This window comes from Pelophylax lessonae (genome assembly GCF_965119305.1).
Source record: "Pelophylax lessonae genome assembly, chromosome: 9".
In the NCBI taxonomy this organism is placed as follows: domain Eukaryota; kingdom Metazoa; phylum Chordata; class Amphibia; order Anura; family Ranidae; genus Pelophylax; species Pelophylax lessonae.
Genome location: NC_138776.1, coordinates 138,289,639 through 138,309,124, shown reverse-complemented (window position 1 = coordinate 138,309,124; position 19,486 = coordinate 138,289,639). Strand labels below are relative to the sequence as shown.

Here is a 19,486-nt window from a genome sequence, read left to right as displayed (position 1 = left end):
GATAAAAATACAGAAAATTAAAAAAAAAAAAAAAAAAAACTTTTCTTAGTTTCTGTTATAAAATTTTGCAAACAAATAATTTTTCTTCATAAATCTAGGCCAAAATGTAGTCTGCTACATTTCTTTCATAAAAATAACCCAAATCAGTGTATATTATGTAGCCTGTGTGAAAGTTATAGAGTCTATAAACTATGGTATGGTATTTGAAAATTGGTCATTCATTATGTACTGATGGCCTATCTCATTTCTTAAAGCGGAGTTCCACTCAAAAGGGGAACTTCCGCTTATCTGTCTCCCCCCCCTCTGGTGCCACATTTGGCACCTTTTTGAAGAGGGGGGGGAGGGGGAAGCGGGTACCTGTTTTTGACCTCACCACAGCGAGATACGTCAGCAGTCCATCCCCTCTCCCCCTTCCTCTGCTTTCTGGCCAGTAACCGAGGGCAGCACGCTTTGCGCAGTAGGGACCCAAAAGGCTTCACGGCCGGGTTCCCTCACCAGCAATGGCGGCGGAAGCATCCGACAGTCGATGGAAACATCAGCTGCAGTGCCAACAACACTGGATTCCAGGACAGGTAGCTGTCCTAATACTAAAAATCAGCAGCTACAGCTGCTGACTTTTAATTTTTAGAGGGGGAGGCCGGAACACTGCTTTATGGCATGGCGAGTTTTTTTAAGTTGTAATTTTTGTCACAATTTTTTTGAAAATAAAGAAAGTAAAAACTTTTTTTTTTTTTTTTTCACATAATATCACCAGTGCAGTACAGCATCATCATATGACTGGTGTGGCAGTGATCACGAATCCTGACTGGTGACAGTATGAGTTTAAAAAAAAAAAAAAATCAAATAATACTGTACTACTCGGGGGTGATCAGAGGTTCATTTTTTATACTATTGTTACTTTTAAACAGTAATGATAAATTGTTTTAACTGTCATGAATGGCTTTTATTCGTGACAGCTAACTTACTATTGAGATCTGTGATTGGTTACAACTAATCACATGGTAAAGGGTGCCAGGTACCATGTGATAACTGTGGGCCAATCACAACGAGTAAGCAAGCAGTCATAGATGGAAGCCATTCATGACTGTTTTGTTTACATGTAATCATGTGATCGCTATGATTGGTCATGATGATACCCCAGCCTCTCACAATGGTTGGGTATTGAGCACTGTGATCCGCTGTGTCCACTGAACACAACGGTTACGGATTTGAGCCGCTGTGCACCCCAGAGGGTGCACCAGTGTGCGCACGACTTACCAATATGTTGCGGTGCCTGCAAATGCTGCCCGCCTTCACTAAATGTACTGTGGGCGGAAAGCAAGTGGTAAATGGTTAACAGTGGTTTTGTTTGGTAATAAAGTTTATTTTGTAATTAAAAAACACTGTAATGGGACCACGGCCTAAAGTTTTCTCACAACCTTTACCTTGTGTTTACACTATTATTTAGGTATGTTTTTATTGTATTATGGGTGTTAACCACTTGCCGACCACGCTATAGCCAAATGACAGCTACAGCGAGGTCATCTAGTTTTAGGACGCCATCATATGACGGCTTCCCATGATTGCTCCCATTGTGCGCCTGCTGCTGGCCGCAGGCGGCACGCACTGTGATCACAGACTGAGGTAAAGAGCCAATCAGTGGCTCTTTACCACATGATCAGCTGTGTCCAATCACAGCTGATAATGGAGGTACACAGATGCCGATTATCAGCACTACTTTCCTCATGCTGACAGCATGAGGAGAGGAGAAGCGAGCCAATTACCGGCTTGTGTAAAAGGGACATCTACACTGATTATCAGGGCACTGGTTATCAGTGTCCTGGTTATCAGTGCAGTCCCACCAGTGCTGCCAATCTGTGCCCACCAATGATGCAAACCTGTGCCCACCAGTGCTGCCAATCAGTGCCTACCATTACTGCCAATCAGTGCCCAGCAGTGCTGTCAATCAGCGCCTCCTTATCAGTATCACCTATCAGCGCCCATCAGTACCGACCATCCGTGCCACCTATTAGTGCCCATCAGTGCTGCCTATCAGTGCCCATCAGTGCCACCTATCAGTGCCCATCAGTGCTGCCTATCAGTGCAGCCTCATCAGTGCCCACCAATGCCACTTCATCAGTGCAGCCTATCAGTGCATCCTCATCAGTGCCCATCAGTACCATCTCACGAGTGCAGCTTATTAGTGCAGCCTATCAGTACCCATCAGTACCGCCTCATCAGCACACATCAGTGAAAGAGGAAAATTACCTGTTTGCAAAATTATATATTAAACTATTAAAAAGTTTTTGTTTATTTTTTAAATTTTCCATCTTTTTTTATTTATTTAGCAAAAAAAACAGTGGTGAATAAATTCCAAAAGAAAGCTCTATTTGTGTGATAAAAAAAAAAGATAAATTTTCATATGGGTATAGTGTTGCATGACCGCGCAATTTTCAATCAAAGTGCGACAGCACTGAAAGCTGAAAACTGGTCTGGGCAGGAAGGGGTAAAAGTGCCCAGCAGGCAAGTAGTAAATGGGTTAGCACTCCCATGTCTTCAATGGCGTATACAGACAACAATATAGGCACTAGAGTGGGGAAGAATTAGAATTCTTGTCAGCTTTTATTGCTGTCTGGGTCTCCATTGGGGTGATTCTCCTCAGTTTGATCGCACTGTTATGTATAACTATGCCTTATTTGCAACCTAGTGTTGCCTAGTTTATAAATTTAAAAAAGTGTGTAAGAAATAGTTTTACAGTTACACACTACAGTTGTCTTAATTTAATTAAAATACAATAAAGCGCTGACTGACAATGCTTCTGTGTCCATTCATTTCAGGTTTCAAAGGTGTTGCCTATCGTTTTTTTGAGAACCTAGTAATGCTCTACTGAGCGAGTAAGTAAACAAAGTTTGGTATTCTAATAAAGGCTTGGCAACCAAGATTTCTAGTTGTCTACATTCCGCAAATGTTATGGGAATACTAGTTTTACAATAGATGTAGGATACCTAGCATGCAAATAACTCAACCAGATTCTACACTATGCATGTTACGTTTGTTAATAGAAACAGGTTCTCAATACATACAGATTTACTTCCTTAGAGAACACCTTGCAGCAAGGTCTGCTCAAATAGGCTACAAATCAGCTACCTGTTAGTAAGTATAAAATGTACCTGAAAAAAAAAATATGTATACCTTAATAAAAATGGGGATCCCTTGATAAAGTCCTTTCGGATGAAACACCTCGCAGCGTGACACTTTGGCATTGGCGTCCCGCTGCTGAGAGATTCCAAGTCGCCTGCAGCAACATATATGAGTTTTATGTTTTTGTACTTTGTTGTGTATTTTACCTATGGAATAAACCATGCTCACTATGAAAATACCTCTGGGCTCTGGGTGAGCTTTTTTTCTCAATGAGATCCCGATTTGAATGATTGGTGACATCATCCACTGTGCGATTTCCAGAGGGACTTCCATATGTGTTTTGAGGCCTGTTCGCTGCTGTAATGGCAGCCGCTTGATCTCGTTAGTTTGCATTCTTTCCATTGGTGGCGGTACGTCTGTCTGGAAACTAACTTGCATAACTACCTGCTCACTGGATTGGTGATCTTATCCTAGACCAGTGATGGGGAACCTTGGCACCCCAGATGTTTTGGAACTACATTTCCCATGATGCTTGACTACACTGCAGAGTGCATGAGCATCATGGGAAATGTAGTTCCAAAACATCTGGGGAGCCAAGGTTCGCTATCACTGTCCTAGACCATTGATCGCATATAGGAACTGCCTCTTCCACACAATATATATGGACTGTCGTTGTAGTCTATGAATACATTTTTTGTTGTGTTAACAATTTTTTTATAGGAGTGAGGCCACAATGTAGTGCGGCCAACTATAGCGCTTGCTGTGGGTGAACCACTACTGGACCATTGCTTGTCAATACAGAAGATGGTTACAAAATACCGTGAAGTTAGTAGGCCTTGGAGTGTATATAGTGCATTAAACCTTAATAAAGTGCTTGGTACTTGTAGGAAACCTTATATTTTAAAGGTGTACAAATATAAAATATATATATAAAACACAATGAGTGATGAATATCAAATAACCTTATAATATTAATGAAGATAAAATACCATAATAAGTATGCAAATATATATAATATGTTATAATGCAATTTTGTATAATAAAACTAAAAAGTGATGGAAGGTGCTGTTTTTAGTGATTCAAACAAGTGCAAAAAATGGAAAAATGGAAAAATTAAAAAATATATATATATAAACAAATATTTACAAAAATAGTTCATAGATAACAGTTCATAAGTGACTCCTCAGGTGCAAAAATGCAGGTAAATCTTGAGTGCAAACAAGGCAAAAAAAGTGCTGTGCTCTGTGTTGGATCTTCCAATAATCCAGTGCTGGTACTTGGTGTCACCGTGGGGGGTAATAGAAGAACACACTCACCAGAAGTGTGTTCTTCTATAGGCGCGAGGGATATACTTATTCCAGTATATTTATCTTAAACAATGTTTTATGCTTGCATTTAGTTTTATTTTCATCAGGCGCTACACTTTTGTTTATTATTTTTTGTATACTTTACCTTACTCCCGTGTTCTCTATCGCTGAAGTTTCTTTCAAGTAGGCCAGGCCAAGGAGCATCATCCAGGGTAACGAATGGGGCCTTCCAATATACAAACATGCCAAAGTACAACCATAAAAGGCCAGATCAGGGACTTTTCTGGCTTGTTAAAAAAGATTTTGACACAGCAATCCTAAACTTTAATCAGCCTAACCATTTGTCTGTATACATCCCTTTGTTTAAAGAGAGGGCTGTTATTAGGACCTGGGAATATTCAGGAGTATTTCCATCTAATATAAGGAAGTTTCGAGAGAGAAAAGGCTTTTTGAATCATTTAGTTGCAGGAGTTCCTGCTCAGCTAAAGCTAGCTGTACAGGTTTTTGAATGAATGCTTGTATGTACATTCATAAAAAAATTCTCATCAGTACATTGGATGACAAAATGAATGTCATTCTAAAGTACTTCAAAACATTTTCTTGAGGCTCGGTTCACACTGGTGCAATGTAAGAGACCCTACAATTCCTGTGTGTGCGTTCCCACACTGACATCTGCAAACCTCTGCGGGTTTCAATGTAAAGTTAAAGACACCACCAGATCGGTACAGGAATCAGATCGCATGGATTTGAACACCCTTGTGATCCGATTTCAGTGCGGACCAAAAAAAGGGTCCTGCACCATTTTGGACCAAATGTGATGCGAATTTAGCCATACAAACTGTATGGCTGAATTTGCATCGCACAGACATCGCATGTGATGTGCACAGCAATGCGATGGGAATCACATGCAATGTCTGTGTTCGCACCAGTGTGAACCAGCCTTAACCAGTCTATTTTTGGAATTAATAGACTTTCTAAAAGGAAAACCAGATTCACTGTTAAAAATTAATTTTTTTAACAAAAAGTCTCCATCCTGCTCCCTTGATTTTTTTTCCATCGCTGCAATTGAAATAAATGTCGATATAACCCCACTAATGATTTGTTTTTACAATTTTCTATTGAACTTCTATCAGTGTTTGGCAAGCTGAACTCTTCTTGGAGAGCAGAGCTAAGCAACAGGAAACAGGAGTGTGGGGTATCTGCAGCTTAGAGTGCAAGTGGTGTCAGCCTGTGGTGTTTTAGCGGGTGTTGGCATGCTGTATGTGCTTAGTCTTGTAGCCTTTTTAAAGTCACTTTTGCTGAATGTTTATGAGTAACAGCATCTTATCATGGTGCCTTTCCCATATACTGGCTTGCATGCTAATAAATTCTTAGAAACATGGCCCTATGATCTGTTAAAGAGATAATAAAAGCATAACTTGGTATTATCTGATGTCTTAAATCTAGCCTACTACATACTGTTGCATAAGATGCTCTACAACAAGGGTCTTAAAAACTATGGCCCTCCAGCTGCTCAGGAACTACAATTCCCATCATGCTAAGTCATGTCTGTGAATGTCAGAGTCTTACAATGCCTCATGGGATGTGTAGTTCCGCAACAGCTGAAGGGCCGTAGTTTGAGGATCCCTGCTCTACAGCTATAAAAGTCCTAAAGTCCTTATGAATGCTGATTCCTTAATAGTATTTGAGAAATAATACCATGACCAGTAGGGCAGTGATGTACTCCCCCCTCCCCCCCCCCCCCCAAAAAAAAAACGGACTGAAGAAAAAAAGGTGCTCGCTCAGCACTCTGCGGTAAATTGTGGGTGTGGTCAAACTTCATTTAAAAATGTGAAGAGTTTAAAGGGGAATAGTTAAATAACACCTAAGCCTACTCCCCTTATGTTCAGCACTTATATGCTATAGTCATTTTGTCCACAACATATGCTTTAATGACTGCGCCACAAACGAGAGTGTAACAGACACGTACAAACCTCAGCACACTCGTTTTAAAATGGTTGTAAACCCTTACATGTACACAGTGAAGTGACCGGCATCAGGGCATACACACAGATGAAACAAATCCTCCAATATAAGTTGTTCCTGTTTATCAGCTGTCATTCAACTTGCCATCTCTACAGGCCTTCAACTTGCAGAATTTATAAAGCTTGTCTGAGCTTACAGAAAACAGAAAGCTCAAATTACACACTGCAGTGCCAGTGAAGAGAGCTCTGAGAGCTGATTGGAGGAAAGGGACACACCTCCTTCATACAACACACAGGAACAGAGGTGAGGCTGTCAGTCACAGACTGTGTGCTGGAAACTGCTCCCTGTCACCTTTTTCTCTTGGTGTCAGGAAAACTTTTCGGAAGAGATTCATGCTGATAGCAAAGCAGCAAAGTGGTGGACAGAAATTACACTTAGTGTTCTCAATTGAGACAAATACACATTATAGAGGGATATACTTTTTCATATTTCATGTTTGAGGTTTACCACCACTTTAATAAAACAAAAATGTCCCATTACATATGTTTTTCCACACACAGCCCACGTTACAGAAGAACTTTAGAAGTAATGGAGGAGTACAATGGTCAGGAGTATGACATTTAAAATCTAGAGAGGGGAATTTAAAAAAACTGAAGCAGAAAGAATCTGGAGCAACTGTGCATGACAAGCAATCAGCTTCTATCTTCAGCTTGTTCAGCTTTGTTACATTCCCTTAAGTTTCTATAGTGCAGGGGGTCAGGAGTCGCAAACTACTTTAGCCCCCTCTTCCCAGTACAAATTAACCACCCCCCCAAGCCCATTTCCCCAAAGTACAGATCTTCCCCATCATCCCTAAATTCCCCTTCTCTGCCTACCCCCCCCATCCCCAATATACACCTTAATACCCCTTAGTACAGTACGCCCCCCCCCCCCCCCCAGCACGAACCCCTCAGTACAGACTTCCCTCCCAGCACAGGCCAATCCTCCAACACAGACTGACTTCCCAAGCTTAGACTAACCCATCCCCCCAGCACAGACTGACCCACCCAGCCCAGATCCCTCAGCACAGGTGGACACCCCCAGTGCAAACCCATCAGTACAGACTCCCACAGCACAAGCCCCTAAGCATAGATTGACCCACAAAGCACAGACACCCCTGTACAGATGGACAACCCCTCAGTACAAATGGACCCCCTTTCAGCACAAATCTTTCAATACAGACCTCTATCTGACCCCCTCAGCACAGATTGACCCCCTGCAGCAGAGACCCTGCAGCACATATGTACCCCCCTCCCCAGTACAAATTCCTCAGTACAAACTGCCTCCCCAACACAAACCCCTTAGTACAGACTGCCCCACAGCACAAACCTCTCAGTACACACTGCCCACTAGCACAAACCCCTAAAGAGAGGCTGACTCTCTGTGGGCAGGGCCAGTTGTTTGGTACCTACGATGGAGTAAAGATAGACAGAGACCAAAGGAAGTGGCACTGTTATTAATAGGTTAATCAGAGGTAACAAAAAAAACACATGGAAGACAATAGCAAGGTGCTTACTCAACAGTCTCAAACAATATGGCAACAAATTCAGGTACCATTGCTCCCAGCAACCCTGGCAGCACTAACACAGTCCCAGCACTTGAGAAGTCACTGTAATATTGCTTTAGTTACTGGAGCAGCATTTATTAAAGAGGGTGGTTGAGCAGCAGAGCAGTGGTGTAGGCACACTTAGTAGACTAACAAGAAGATCCATGTCCCAGCTATCTAGAATCCCAAGATAGCAGAGCCAGAAGTGGTATCCTGATCTGTCTCTCCTAGAAAAGGAACCTCTCACTAGCACTAAATCTGTTGTCCCTAACGAGTGGGGATCCTGTCCCTACTCTATCCACTTCACAAATATGCACCGACTGCAGTGGGGCAGTGCTATTTATAAGCACTGCCCTCACTAAAGATGGCCGAGGGGGTCAACTAGTGTTGCAGCATCTGATTGGACGCTGCTCCCCTAATGACACCTACGGAGGCTTCAGAGGAACAAAGCACTTTATCCTCCTCATAGGTGGTGCTGTATAGCTGGTCACTAAACAGAGGGAATGGAGGCTGTAGACTGCACCTGCCTACACCCCAGCACAAGCTAACTTTCCCCCAGCACAGGCAAACCCCCTCCCATAGACAGACTCCTTCTCCAGTACAAACCCCTCAGTACAGTAATACCCCCCCCCTTCCCCAGCACAGACCCCTCAGTACAGACGGACCCTTCTAAGTTTCCCCTCAAGTAAAGACCCCTCATTACAGAGCCCCCCAACTCTCCTTTCCAGTACTGATCCCTCAGTATAGGATATACCCTTTTTCAGTTCAGACACCCCCCCCCCCCCCCAGTAAAAGCCCCTTGGTACAGACTACTTCCTTCTCCATTATAGATCCCTCAGTACAGAATCGCCTGTCCCTCTCTCCAGTACAGACAGCATGGCAAGATCTAGGAAGATTCTGGGGTTGGCTGGGCCCCCCAGATTTTAGTTGCACCCCCTCAAAGCCCCAACTGAGTTTAACTTAATTTGTGATCTCTGCTGCCTATCTACAAAGAAACCACTTCTGCGATCTCCTCGTTGAGTAATCAATTCTGTTATTCCTGGCAATCCTCTTCCTCTTACAGATGTGTGCTCCCTGACAGGAAGCAGTGAGTATGCCCTGCTGTCACCCAATCTCCTCAGCTGCCAGAACATCTCCTGGCCTAGGGACTAGGGTAATTGTTGGTGTGGCATTGATGGACTTTAATGATACTATCCAAGACTTGATAAGACAAATTCTATTGTTAAAATTGAACAAATTGTATTCATAATATACATATAAAAAGCATATCCATATCAAAGACATACAAATAAAACATATCATTCTCTTTAAGCTCAATAAAAATAATCAATCACAGATGGAAATGACCTCATAGATAATAACTAGATCATCTCACAAAAGTAATCTGGATTGTAGTGCTCAACATGTTTCGCGGAGAATAGGAGCTTCTTTGGGAGCTTATTACATCATAAAATGGAGCAGAGATTGATACTCAATACTGAAAAACAATGATAGAGGATTAAATACACTGAAAAATGTGGTAATACCATAGCATATGCATACGTAAATGTACACATAAACATAGAATGTGATGTCGCCCTGAGAATGATGGAGTCCCAAATCTCAACAGAGGATAAGATACAGGGTTTATCTATCTGTTAAAAGAGTAAAGGCAATAGAGAAACCCTGTATCGTATCCTCTGTTGAGATTTGGGACTCCTGCATTCGCCGGGTGAGACCGTTTACCCCAGGGGCCTGGGTCTGGTCAATCTGGGTAAGAGAGCATGTTCAGCGACATCACATTCTATGTTTATGTGTGCATTTACGTATGTATATGCTATGGCATTACCACATTTTTCAGTGTATTTAATCCTCTATCATTGTTTTTCAGTATTGAGAATCGATCTCTGCTCCATTTTACGATGTAATAAGCTCCTGAAGAAGCTGCATCTTCTCCGCGAAACATGTTGAGCACTACAATCCAGATGGCTTTTGTGAGATGATCTAGTTATTATCTATGAGGTCATTTCCATCTGTGATTGATTATTTTATGGAGCTTAAAGAGAATTTGATATGGATATGCTTTTTTATATGTATGTTATGAATAAAATTTGCTAAATTTTAACAATAGAATTTGTCTTATCAAGTCTTGTACGGTACCATTAAAGTCCATCAATGCCTCACCAATAATTCCCCTATCTACAAAGATTTGGAGGTGGGTACTATTCCATGGTTTTGTAACTAACACCCCCCTCCTCTTTTTCAATTGGTCTAGGGACTACTGAACATTCTCTGCTGTTACTAAACCCCTACATAGGACAGGCTAGATCTGGCTCTGACAAACACATGAGTTTTGTCTGGCTCTGACAGACAAAACTCATGCTGTTCTGCCTAAGCTACTGTATCTGTAACCAACATACACAAATAATATAAACACTGAGAAGACCACTGTAAATGCAGGAGCTGCTACTTACATGCTACTTACCATCTAATATAGTATCCTTAACTCTTATGACATAGAGTTCTGGTTCATCATCAGAGGACAGTTGTTTCCAGTGTGGCCAGTCTTGGAATATATTTGTGAAATCCTCTTTGTCCATTACTCCACAAAATAATACAATTATTTTGTGTGGTGGCCTCAGAACCATCCTCAAGCTCTGCAAGACATCTGGATTTTCAAAGTTGCTTTCTAAATCCCCAGAGAGAAGGATAAGAATACATTTGCTATTCTGGAATGTTTTTAGATTTTTGCGTTGAATAGGCTCATTTTCATTGAGTGCGTATGTGTGTAAAGCAAAGTCCCGGCCTTCAGGATGAGTTTGAAAAAGACTAACAAGGTATTCGCACCATTCATTTGCATCGGGTCCATGAAGTATCAGTAAGTCATAAACACCTGTAAAACACAAAGAGGAAAATACAGTGATATAAATGGTACCATTTCCCAAAGTGCATTTTGAGTCTGGAAATGTAATTTTGACTCATCATCCAGTTTTATTATTGTGGATTATAAATAGACTGATTTAATAAAATGGCACTAATAGATATCCTTATTCTGCAAACATAATTCATACACATGCCCAAATATTCTATTTTTCATGAAATTGTTTCTACCTATACTTTTCTGCCCTTTTGTCCTCTGTGAGCTCCCAAATCTCTATGGTTCTCTAACTTCTGCATACTTCCCACATTTTTGAGATGGGAAAGGAGACCTATTAGCAAAAGTATGTAGGCATAGGACAAACACTCTGCCACACACCCTTAAAGGGGAATTATACAAAAAAAATGGTTGGTTAAACCATCAGGTACAGTCCCTCAAATCAGGGACGGTTGGGACCTTTTCTTCTGCTTGTTTGAAATGAACAGTGCTTGTCAGTTGCAGTCACATTTAGAGCTCTATACACACTACAAATCCCATAGTCCATAATTCATCTTGGTAGCAAATGAGAAGATGGTGGTTATGTTCCTTCATAAAATGGAACCATGAAGAATGAATGTAGCCACCCTCTAACACAGTGGTTCTCAACTCCTGTCCTCAGGACCCACTAACAGGCCAAGTATTCAAGATAACTGAAATACATCACAGGGGATATTATTTGCCGCTCAGTGATTGCAGTATTCTAGTCTGCATCTCCCCAAGGTAATACCTAAAATCTGGCCTGTTAGTGGGTCCTGAGGACAGGAGTTGAGAGCCAGTGCTCTAACAGGAAGATCATAGCAGCAGAAAACAGGAGGTTGAAGGAACTGAGATCAATAGAAAGGGCTTTCTGATTTAGGAATACCCCTGGAGCATAGAGTACAAACTCCACATAAGACTGAACGAACAGAGGAGCAATATATCACCCTGGCTTGTTCACAGCTTTCTGGTAAGGTCATTCACCCCTATCAGATCCTCCTGTGTGATATTCGCAATCCTGCTCGCTTGAAAGACCGAATGTGACTGGTTGATCTTGACTGTAATGTATGGGAGTTGGCTGTACGCAAAATGAAAGCTCCATATATACACGCTCATACACCCCTATGGGAAAGTCCCACCCTGTAATTGTGGTTTTGCGACATGGGGAGTTTTGTTTTTTTGTGTTTTTCTCTGTCATGCAGCAGACGGGGTACAAGGTCCTTTTAGGTTTGGGTGGGTAAAAAGGTACGTTGTAGGGACCCATCCAAGGTACGACTCGCAGTTGTTGGGATGTGTACCGTATCTGCATGTTCTCTCTGAGTGGGTGGTCTTGCGGCTGGGGGCCTGATTAACCACTTAAGGACCAAGTTTATTTCTGACACTTGTTGCTTTCAAGCTAAAAATAGTATTGTTTGCTCGAAAATTATTTAGAACCCCCAGGTAAGTATGAGGGGGGGATGAGGGGCAACATTCAATGCCTAAACATTTTTAACCTTAATGCAAGGAATGCATTAGGGTAAAACATGCTTAGGCTTTAGAATCACTTTATTGTAAAATGTTAACTGATAATGCTCACTGGATTGTTGAACCACTTGAAGACCTTGACAGGTAAAGTATATATATCAGGGCAGAATAACAAAAATATATTTTCAGCACATGTCTGCAATACATCTACATTTCCATGCATTTTATCATTTCAAGAATGAAAATGGGCTAATTTCTACTGTCTACAGATGTAGCATCCCTATATACCAACATCTTCCTTGAGGATGGCATGGAGACAGTGGGATTCTACTTACAGGCAACAGAAAACATGGGGGAGAAGATGTAAGAGACCGGTGTAGCAGTGTGAGGAGCCGAGAATCAGGTAAGTAAATCTATTTTCCATGCCCTCCAGACTTAAACCAGGATTTAACCCTTAGGGGTGGCTGCAGTCCCACTGCAAGGGATAATTTTCAAGTTTCCTGGAGTTGGGCTTTAACTATATGTTTACAATCTTAGTTTACATATAAACATTTAAGACATGACAAAGGACTGTCTTGTGACATTGTTTTATCTCTTAGGGTCCATTCACACCAGGAGCGAGGGGACTGCATTGGGCGGCAATTCCAGCACAGTCCCACCATGCCCCCGCTGCAAGTAAAAGCAGAATGGCTTGTTTCTGCTGGCAGTGTGCACTGAAAAAATGTATCACGCGCAATACTTTTTTCCAGGGCGGCACAGTCACCGCACGCTCGCCAATAGAACTTTATGAAATGTCACTGTATGACATTTCAATAAACTTTGTTTAAAGTAAAGGTGAACAGTGCGCTGCACCAGGATTGCACATCAGCCCTGGCTTCACTGAAACGCACACCAGCTGTTGCATTGTAATGCAGTGCCTGGTGTAATGGATCCTTGAAGAATAGCTAAACCCAAGAACGGAAATGTAATGTGGTGGCTGCATTAGTAGTAATTTTTCAGGCAAAGAACATTTTCAGCAAATACAGAAAATACCTGTTGATCTTGCTAGAAATGCAGTTTGCTAGTTTCTTCTAGTAAATTGAACTGAAACCAAGTGAACTTACTTCTGTAAACTACTGTAGCGCTACCCCCATAGGAGCTGCTGATTAAGATGGGTACTCTGTTCTTTGCCTCAAACTTTTCAAAAGCCTCAGCCATTCTAACACACTACATTGAGTGTACAAACATACAATATAACAGGAAATCACAGTAATACTTAGTACCCAGTAGTAGCTATATAAAAGAAATCAAGCACCAAACCCAGTACTAACGGCAAACCTAATATAATGTCACCCAATATGTTTGGTAACTAGGCAAACATAAAATGGATTACCAATGGTAATAACTGAATTTAGCATACAAAGTGATTAACACTAAGAACTAGGCATGAGATGACACTTCCAGATCAACATAAACAAAAGCAAGGCAGCCTTAAGTGCAGCAGTGTGCAGTAGTACCTATTTAATCTACTGAGTGCTGGGACTACGCTACCTAAGTGCATTTATGGAAGCAAAGCTAGTCCTCGGCCAATAGGCTACGCACTGCCTAAAAGAAAAGGGCAGGGAATAAAGGAGACTTGCAGAATAATAATTATGAGAAGGTCAGTCCTTTAAGATGTTCTTCTGGTGGCTAACATTGGGGCTTTTTAGGAGTGTTGGTGCACTTAAGAACAGTCCCAGTTAACCTACATGAAGTATAGGTACAGTATAGGTATGGTATAGTCTCAGCACAGGTGCAAGGTAGATGTAGATCAGATGCTGTGTAGGTTTGGTATAATCTGATAGGGTTAGCATAGGTGTAATCTAAGTTTGGAATAGTAGCGGTATAAAGTGCAGTATGGGTACATTGTGGATTGGGTATACTTGGCGTCCTACTCTCAGTTGCTCAGTCTATGAACAGCAATGGGCGAATATCCATCTCCTCATTCCCCCGGGATACTGCCATGGCCTTTCTCTGTAGAAGGGGGCCCCGCTAGTCTCTCCACAGAATGTCTCCGGTGATTAGCAGTGGGAAGAAGAGGGTAAGAGGATGCTCTGTTCTCCCTGTGGCAAAAGTGCATATGTGATCACTGTAATCTGTGCTGCGCTGCACTCGTGTCTCCACCCCCAGGTCCTATTCTCTGGCTCTGGTCACTTGCCCCATGGATAATCCATGTGCACAAGATCTGCATGCCTCAACTCCCGTCTGGCAAAGAGGAAGAGGTTTCCAGTGCAGTCTGGTAAAAGTTGTTCCACCACTTCCCTTCCTGCTCAATGTCCTATGGGAACTATATTGTAAAGGTCCATAAGTCCCTTTCTGTAAATTATGTTTCAGAGTGCAATTTCCATGATTCCATAGGCTTTCCTGGCTATAGTTCTCCCTCTGCTAACTAGAGGGGGGATAGTGCAATACAACATTCAGCATAATAGCAGAAAATGAAAGTAAACTGATTGTAAAGAGGCAAATGTCTCCTCTATCATGTTTCTGTAGTCCAGCACCTGGCTACACTGCTAATCCCTCCACCACTCCCCTTTCCAAATAATGCAGATGAAGAAAGGAAAACTTGTTTGAAGTCCAGCCTTGTTGACACCCCATGCATGGATACACTGGGAGAGTAAGCATGGCCTCACAAGGGTGGGATTTGGTTTATTTACAGGATTACTAGGTGAAAATAAGAAGATTAAACACTAAAGAAAAAGAAAACAAATTCAGTCACCTCATATAAAGACTTGTAAATTGCAATATGTTACATTTTTGTTTTTGGGTTTAGATAAAGTTTAAACTTTGAATTGTGCCTTCCCAATAAGTTGCTGTAATAGGGCATTCAATTGTGCATGTAAATATCAGCTTTAGCTATTAATATCTGCATTTTTACAACAGGCGTTAAAGTAAAAGTGAAAACCTGTAATATAACTTTAATTTGAGTACATTGTTGCATTTGCCAGTTAAAGTAGCGCAGTGCTGAATGGCATAAAAATGTCCTGGTCAGGAATCGGGTAAATCCTTCCAGATGTCAAGTGGTTAATATACCTTGGTTAGCAATAGCAGGCCACATACAGTATTTGCCTTATGACATTTCTCTAAACTACCCGTGTACTGAGCATTTCCATAATTCCAGAAAAAGGCTAACTCTAACTTTAACACCTTTAACCACTTAAGCCCCGGAGGATTTGGCTGCTCAAAGACCAGGCCCTATTTTGCGATTCAGCACTGCGTGACTGTAACGGACAATTGCGCGGTCGTGCGATGCTGTACCCAAATTAAATTGATGTCCTTTTTTCCCACAAACAGAACTTTCTTTTGGTGGTATTTTATCACCTGTGCGATTTTTATTTTTTGCGCTATAAACAAAAAAATAGCGACAATTTTGAAAAAATAACAATATTTTTCACATTTTTTTATATGAAATTCTCAAAAAAAAATGTAAAAATCTAAATTTTTTAACATTTTAGGCCAATTTGTTTTCTGCTACATATTTTTGGTAAAAAAAATCGCAATAATCATATTTTGATTGGTTTGCGCAAAAGTTATTGCGTTTACTAACTACGGGAAAGATTTATGTCATTTTTATTGTTTTTTTTTTAAACTAGCAATGGCGGCGATCTGCGCTTTTTTTTTCTGGGACTGCGACATTGTGGCGGACAGATCGGACCCTTGACTGACATTTTTGACACTTTTGGGGGTAACAGTGACATTACTACAATATTCAGTGCTATAAATATGCACAGTTACTGTAAAAATGACACTGGCAGGGAAGGGGTTAACTTTATTGGTGATCAAGGGGTTAAGTGTGTCCCTAGGGGCGTGATTCTAACTGTCAGGGGGCATGGCTTGTTAGATCATCACAGAGACATACCATCCTACATAGCAGGATCGCATAGCCTCAGTGATGATCTAAGGGAGAATGACAGATGGCTGTGTTTACATTAGCCGTCTGCCTTTCTCCCTCTCCTGCGGGAGATAGCGAGTGGCCGGCGGACATCGGAGCCGCCGGTCACACGCACGGGGATGTCAGTGAACGAGCGGGGGCGGGAGCGCGCTCGCCCCCTAGAGGCTCGTCGGCGAGTGACGTACCCATACGTCACTTTGCCCAGGAGAGGCTGACTGCCGCAGTATATATTCGTGCGGCAGTCGGAAAGTGGTTAAAGGACTCTTTGTAGACCTTGCCATCATCAGCAAATACACAAAAACTTTGTTGGAAAGGCAATGGTTTGTGGGTTTCAGACCACACCCCTAAAAAATAAATTAACAAATACAATAAGCCTGTCCTAAATTTTCACCAGTTACAGATAGACTTTGTTTAACCACTTGCCGACTGCCGCAAGTACATATACTGCGGAGGTCAGCCCCTCACAGGCAAAGTGACATATGGGTACATCACTAGCCTGTGAGGCTCTGGGGAGCGCGCGCGCGCCGCCGGAGGCGCTCTCCCGCGCGGTCGCGGACCCCCCCGCGCGTGTGACCGGCGGACCCGATGTCCACCGGTCACTCGCGATAGTCGGGTGGAGAGGGAGAAAGGCAGGCGGCTGATGTAAACAAGCCGCCTGTCATTCTCCCTTGTGTAGGAATAGTGATCATACGGTTCTACTATGTAGGACCGTTGATCACTTTTCCTACAGCTCAAGCCACAGCCAATCACAGTTAGAATCACGCCCCTAGGGACACACACTACCCCTCCCTCTCAAAAAAAAGTTAACCCCTTCACTACCAGTGTCATTTTACAGTAACAGTGCATATGTATTGCACTGATTACTGTAGAAATGTCACTGGTAACCCCAAAAGTATCAAAAATGTCAGTCAAGGGTCCGATCTGTCCGCCGCAATGTCGCAGTCCCGCAAAAAAAATTGCAGATCGCCGCCATTACACGTTAAACAAAAAACAACAAAAATGACAAAAATCTTTCCCTTTGTTAGTAAACGCGATACATTTTGTGCAAACCAATCAAAATACGCTTTTTGCGATTTTTTTTTTACCAAACATATGTAGCATAAAAAAAATTGGCCGAAAATGTTAAAAAATTTAGATTTTTACATTTTTTTTGGGGAATTTCATATAAAAAATGTGAAAAATATTGTTATTTTTGCAAAATTGACGCTCTTTTTTTGTTTATAGCGCATGATCACAAAATCGCACAGATGATCAAATACCACCAAAAGAAAGCTCTGTTTGTGGGAAAAAAAGGACGTCAAATTTGTTTAGGTACAGCGTCGCACGACCGCGCAATTGTCCATTAAAGTCACGCAGTGCCAAATCGCAAAATACCCCCTGGTCAGGAAGGGGGTAAAATCTCCCGGGGCTTAAGTGGTTAACAGGCGTCTGAAAAAAACAAGATTCTCAAAAGTTTTAGGCCTCATGCACACTGGACGTTTTTGCAGCTGCTGTTTTTGGCTTCAGGTGATTTTTTCTGCAGCCAGTAAACTCCCCAGCATGTTATCCTATTTGTCCATGGACACATAGGCTGTTATCAGTGATTTTTGGCAGGGGCGCTTTCTGGCTGGAAAAAAAAACCTGGAACTAGTTTTTAAGTTGTAAAAACGCTCTAATCCTGATAAAAACTTATAAACTCTAAAATTGCCCACCTTTGGGCGTTTATCCGCGTGTTTGAGCCATTCGATTTTTTGGAAGTAAAAAAATGCAGAAATAACGCTACCCCAAAAACGCTGCAAAACTCATTCTACAGCTACAGCTTTCTAAAGCTAACTCTACTGCTGTTTTTATAACGTCCAGTGTGCACGAGGCCTTAATGTCATAACCATCTTCTACAGTCAAGGTAAACAAAAATGCGAAAAAATGATTGGGAGGGCACTTGCTCGATGGCTGATTGTAATCCCACCTCTCATATCTTAAAAAGTTATTTTAGCTTACCCACCCTTTCTTTGTAATGTCCAATAAGTACAGTTATTTTAGTGGTTGTGGGGAGGGGAATTTAACCAGTGCCTGAATGGACCATGTTTACAGCAGCCATTGCTCCCTTTCCTACAGGGGAAAGTTGCAGGAAGGTGTGTTCTGCAGTTGTCAGACTGCTATGTTATTCATTTTCCTTGAATCTGGAATGTGTTGGATGCCACAAGTTGGCCAGATAGTCCATACTTTCTCCACTTCAGCTATCTGCAGCAGCAAAGCAAACACTATGTGCATGTGCAGGGGTCAGGGACCAACATTTCCTCTGGAATTAAACTGGGTGTCCTTCCACAGTACTGAAGCAGATTGTATAGGGCTGAAGTGAAACGTTCTTTTCAGGACATATTTATATTTGTCAGACTGGAACTACAAAGGATGTTGTGGTCGATCACTAAACACCTCAGCTCTAGAAGTGTAACAGTGGGTGTGCAGCAGTGTGCACAGAAGAGGAAGTAATGAGGGGGCTTGTGTAGAAACAGTTTAAGGTCACAGTTCCACAGACATCATATGCCCGCCTAAAATCATACACTGCTATTTATTGACTGCTCTGAGCTCTGATAGTTTTCGGCTTTATACTGTGGCCTGTGGCCAGAAACCTCATTTGTGGCTTTGCTATATTTATAAGGGCCTCATTCACACAGACATACCCATCCATACACCTGTGCGATGGGGCGTCTCTGCCTGCATGTGATGCACAGGTGTTCTGTGCGTCCGCATGCATTGCAGCCCCATTCACATCTATTGAGACATGTAAGTGATCGTCCCCAAACACACACACTTTCTGCATTCAGTGACACGCACCCACATGGCTGTCAAATCAGGACCAGCAGCTGTGTCTGTGCAGCCACTGCATCCCAACACATGAAAGGGACTGTCTGCATACAGACAGGTACACCTGTTTGAATGAGGCCTAAAAAGAGAAAAATAGAGGTCATATAACAGTTACCTGGCCTTCAAAAAAAATAAACAGTGGTTCTGCAGATAATACATTTGGGATCCTTTTCAGACATCAAAGAACCCCCTTCCCCCATACCATACAAGGCCGCTTTCCCTCAACATGGTTAGAATGCCTTGGGGTGCCCCCCAAAGCACCTGGTCCCCATGTTGATGGGGACAAGGGCCTCTTCCCGACAACCCTGGGATGTGGCTGTGTTTGTGGGTGTCTGTGGGTGGGGGCTTATCAGAATCTGGAAGCCCGCTTTAACATAAGGGTGGTCCCAGCAGCAAGTTCGCAGCGGAATCACCTTTATGGG

The 19,486-nt window shown here is 42.2% G+C and overlaps 1 protein-coding gene across 1 annotated transcript in view; it reads right to left on the bottom strand.

The window, feature by feature from the left end:
* The window catches only part of PIK3AP1 (phosphoinositide-3-kinase adaptor protein 1), a 190,733-nt gene that overhangs the window by 120,693 nt on the left and 50,554 nt on the right, over positions 1–19,486 (bottom strand). The window contains exon 2 of the mRNA XM_082267573.1: positions 10,442–10,849. Within this exon, the coding sequence (XP_082123699.1) occupies positions 10,442–10,849 (408 nt within the window). The remainder of the gene's footprint in view (positions 1–10,441; positions 10,850–19,486) is intronic.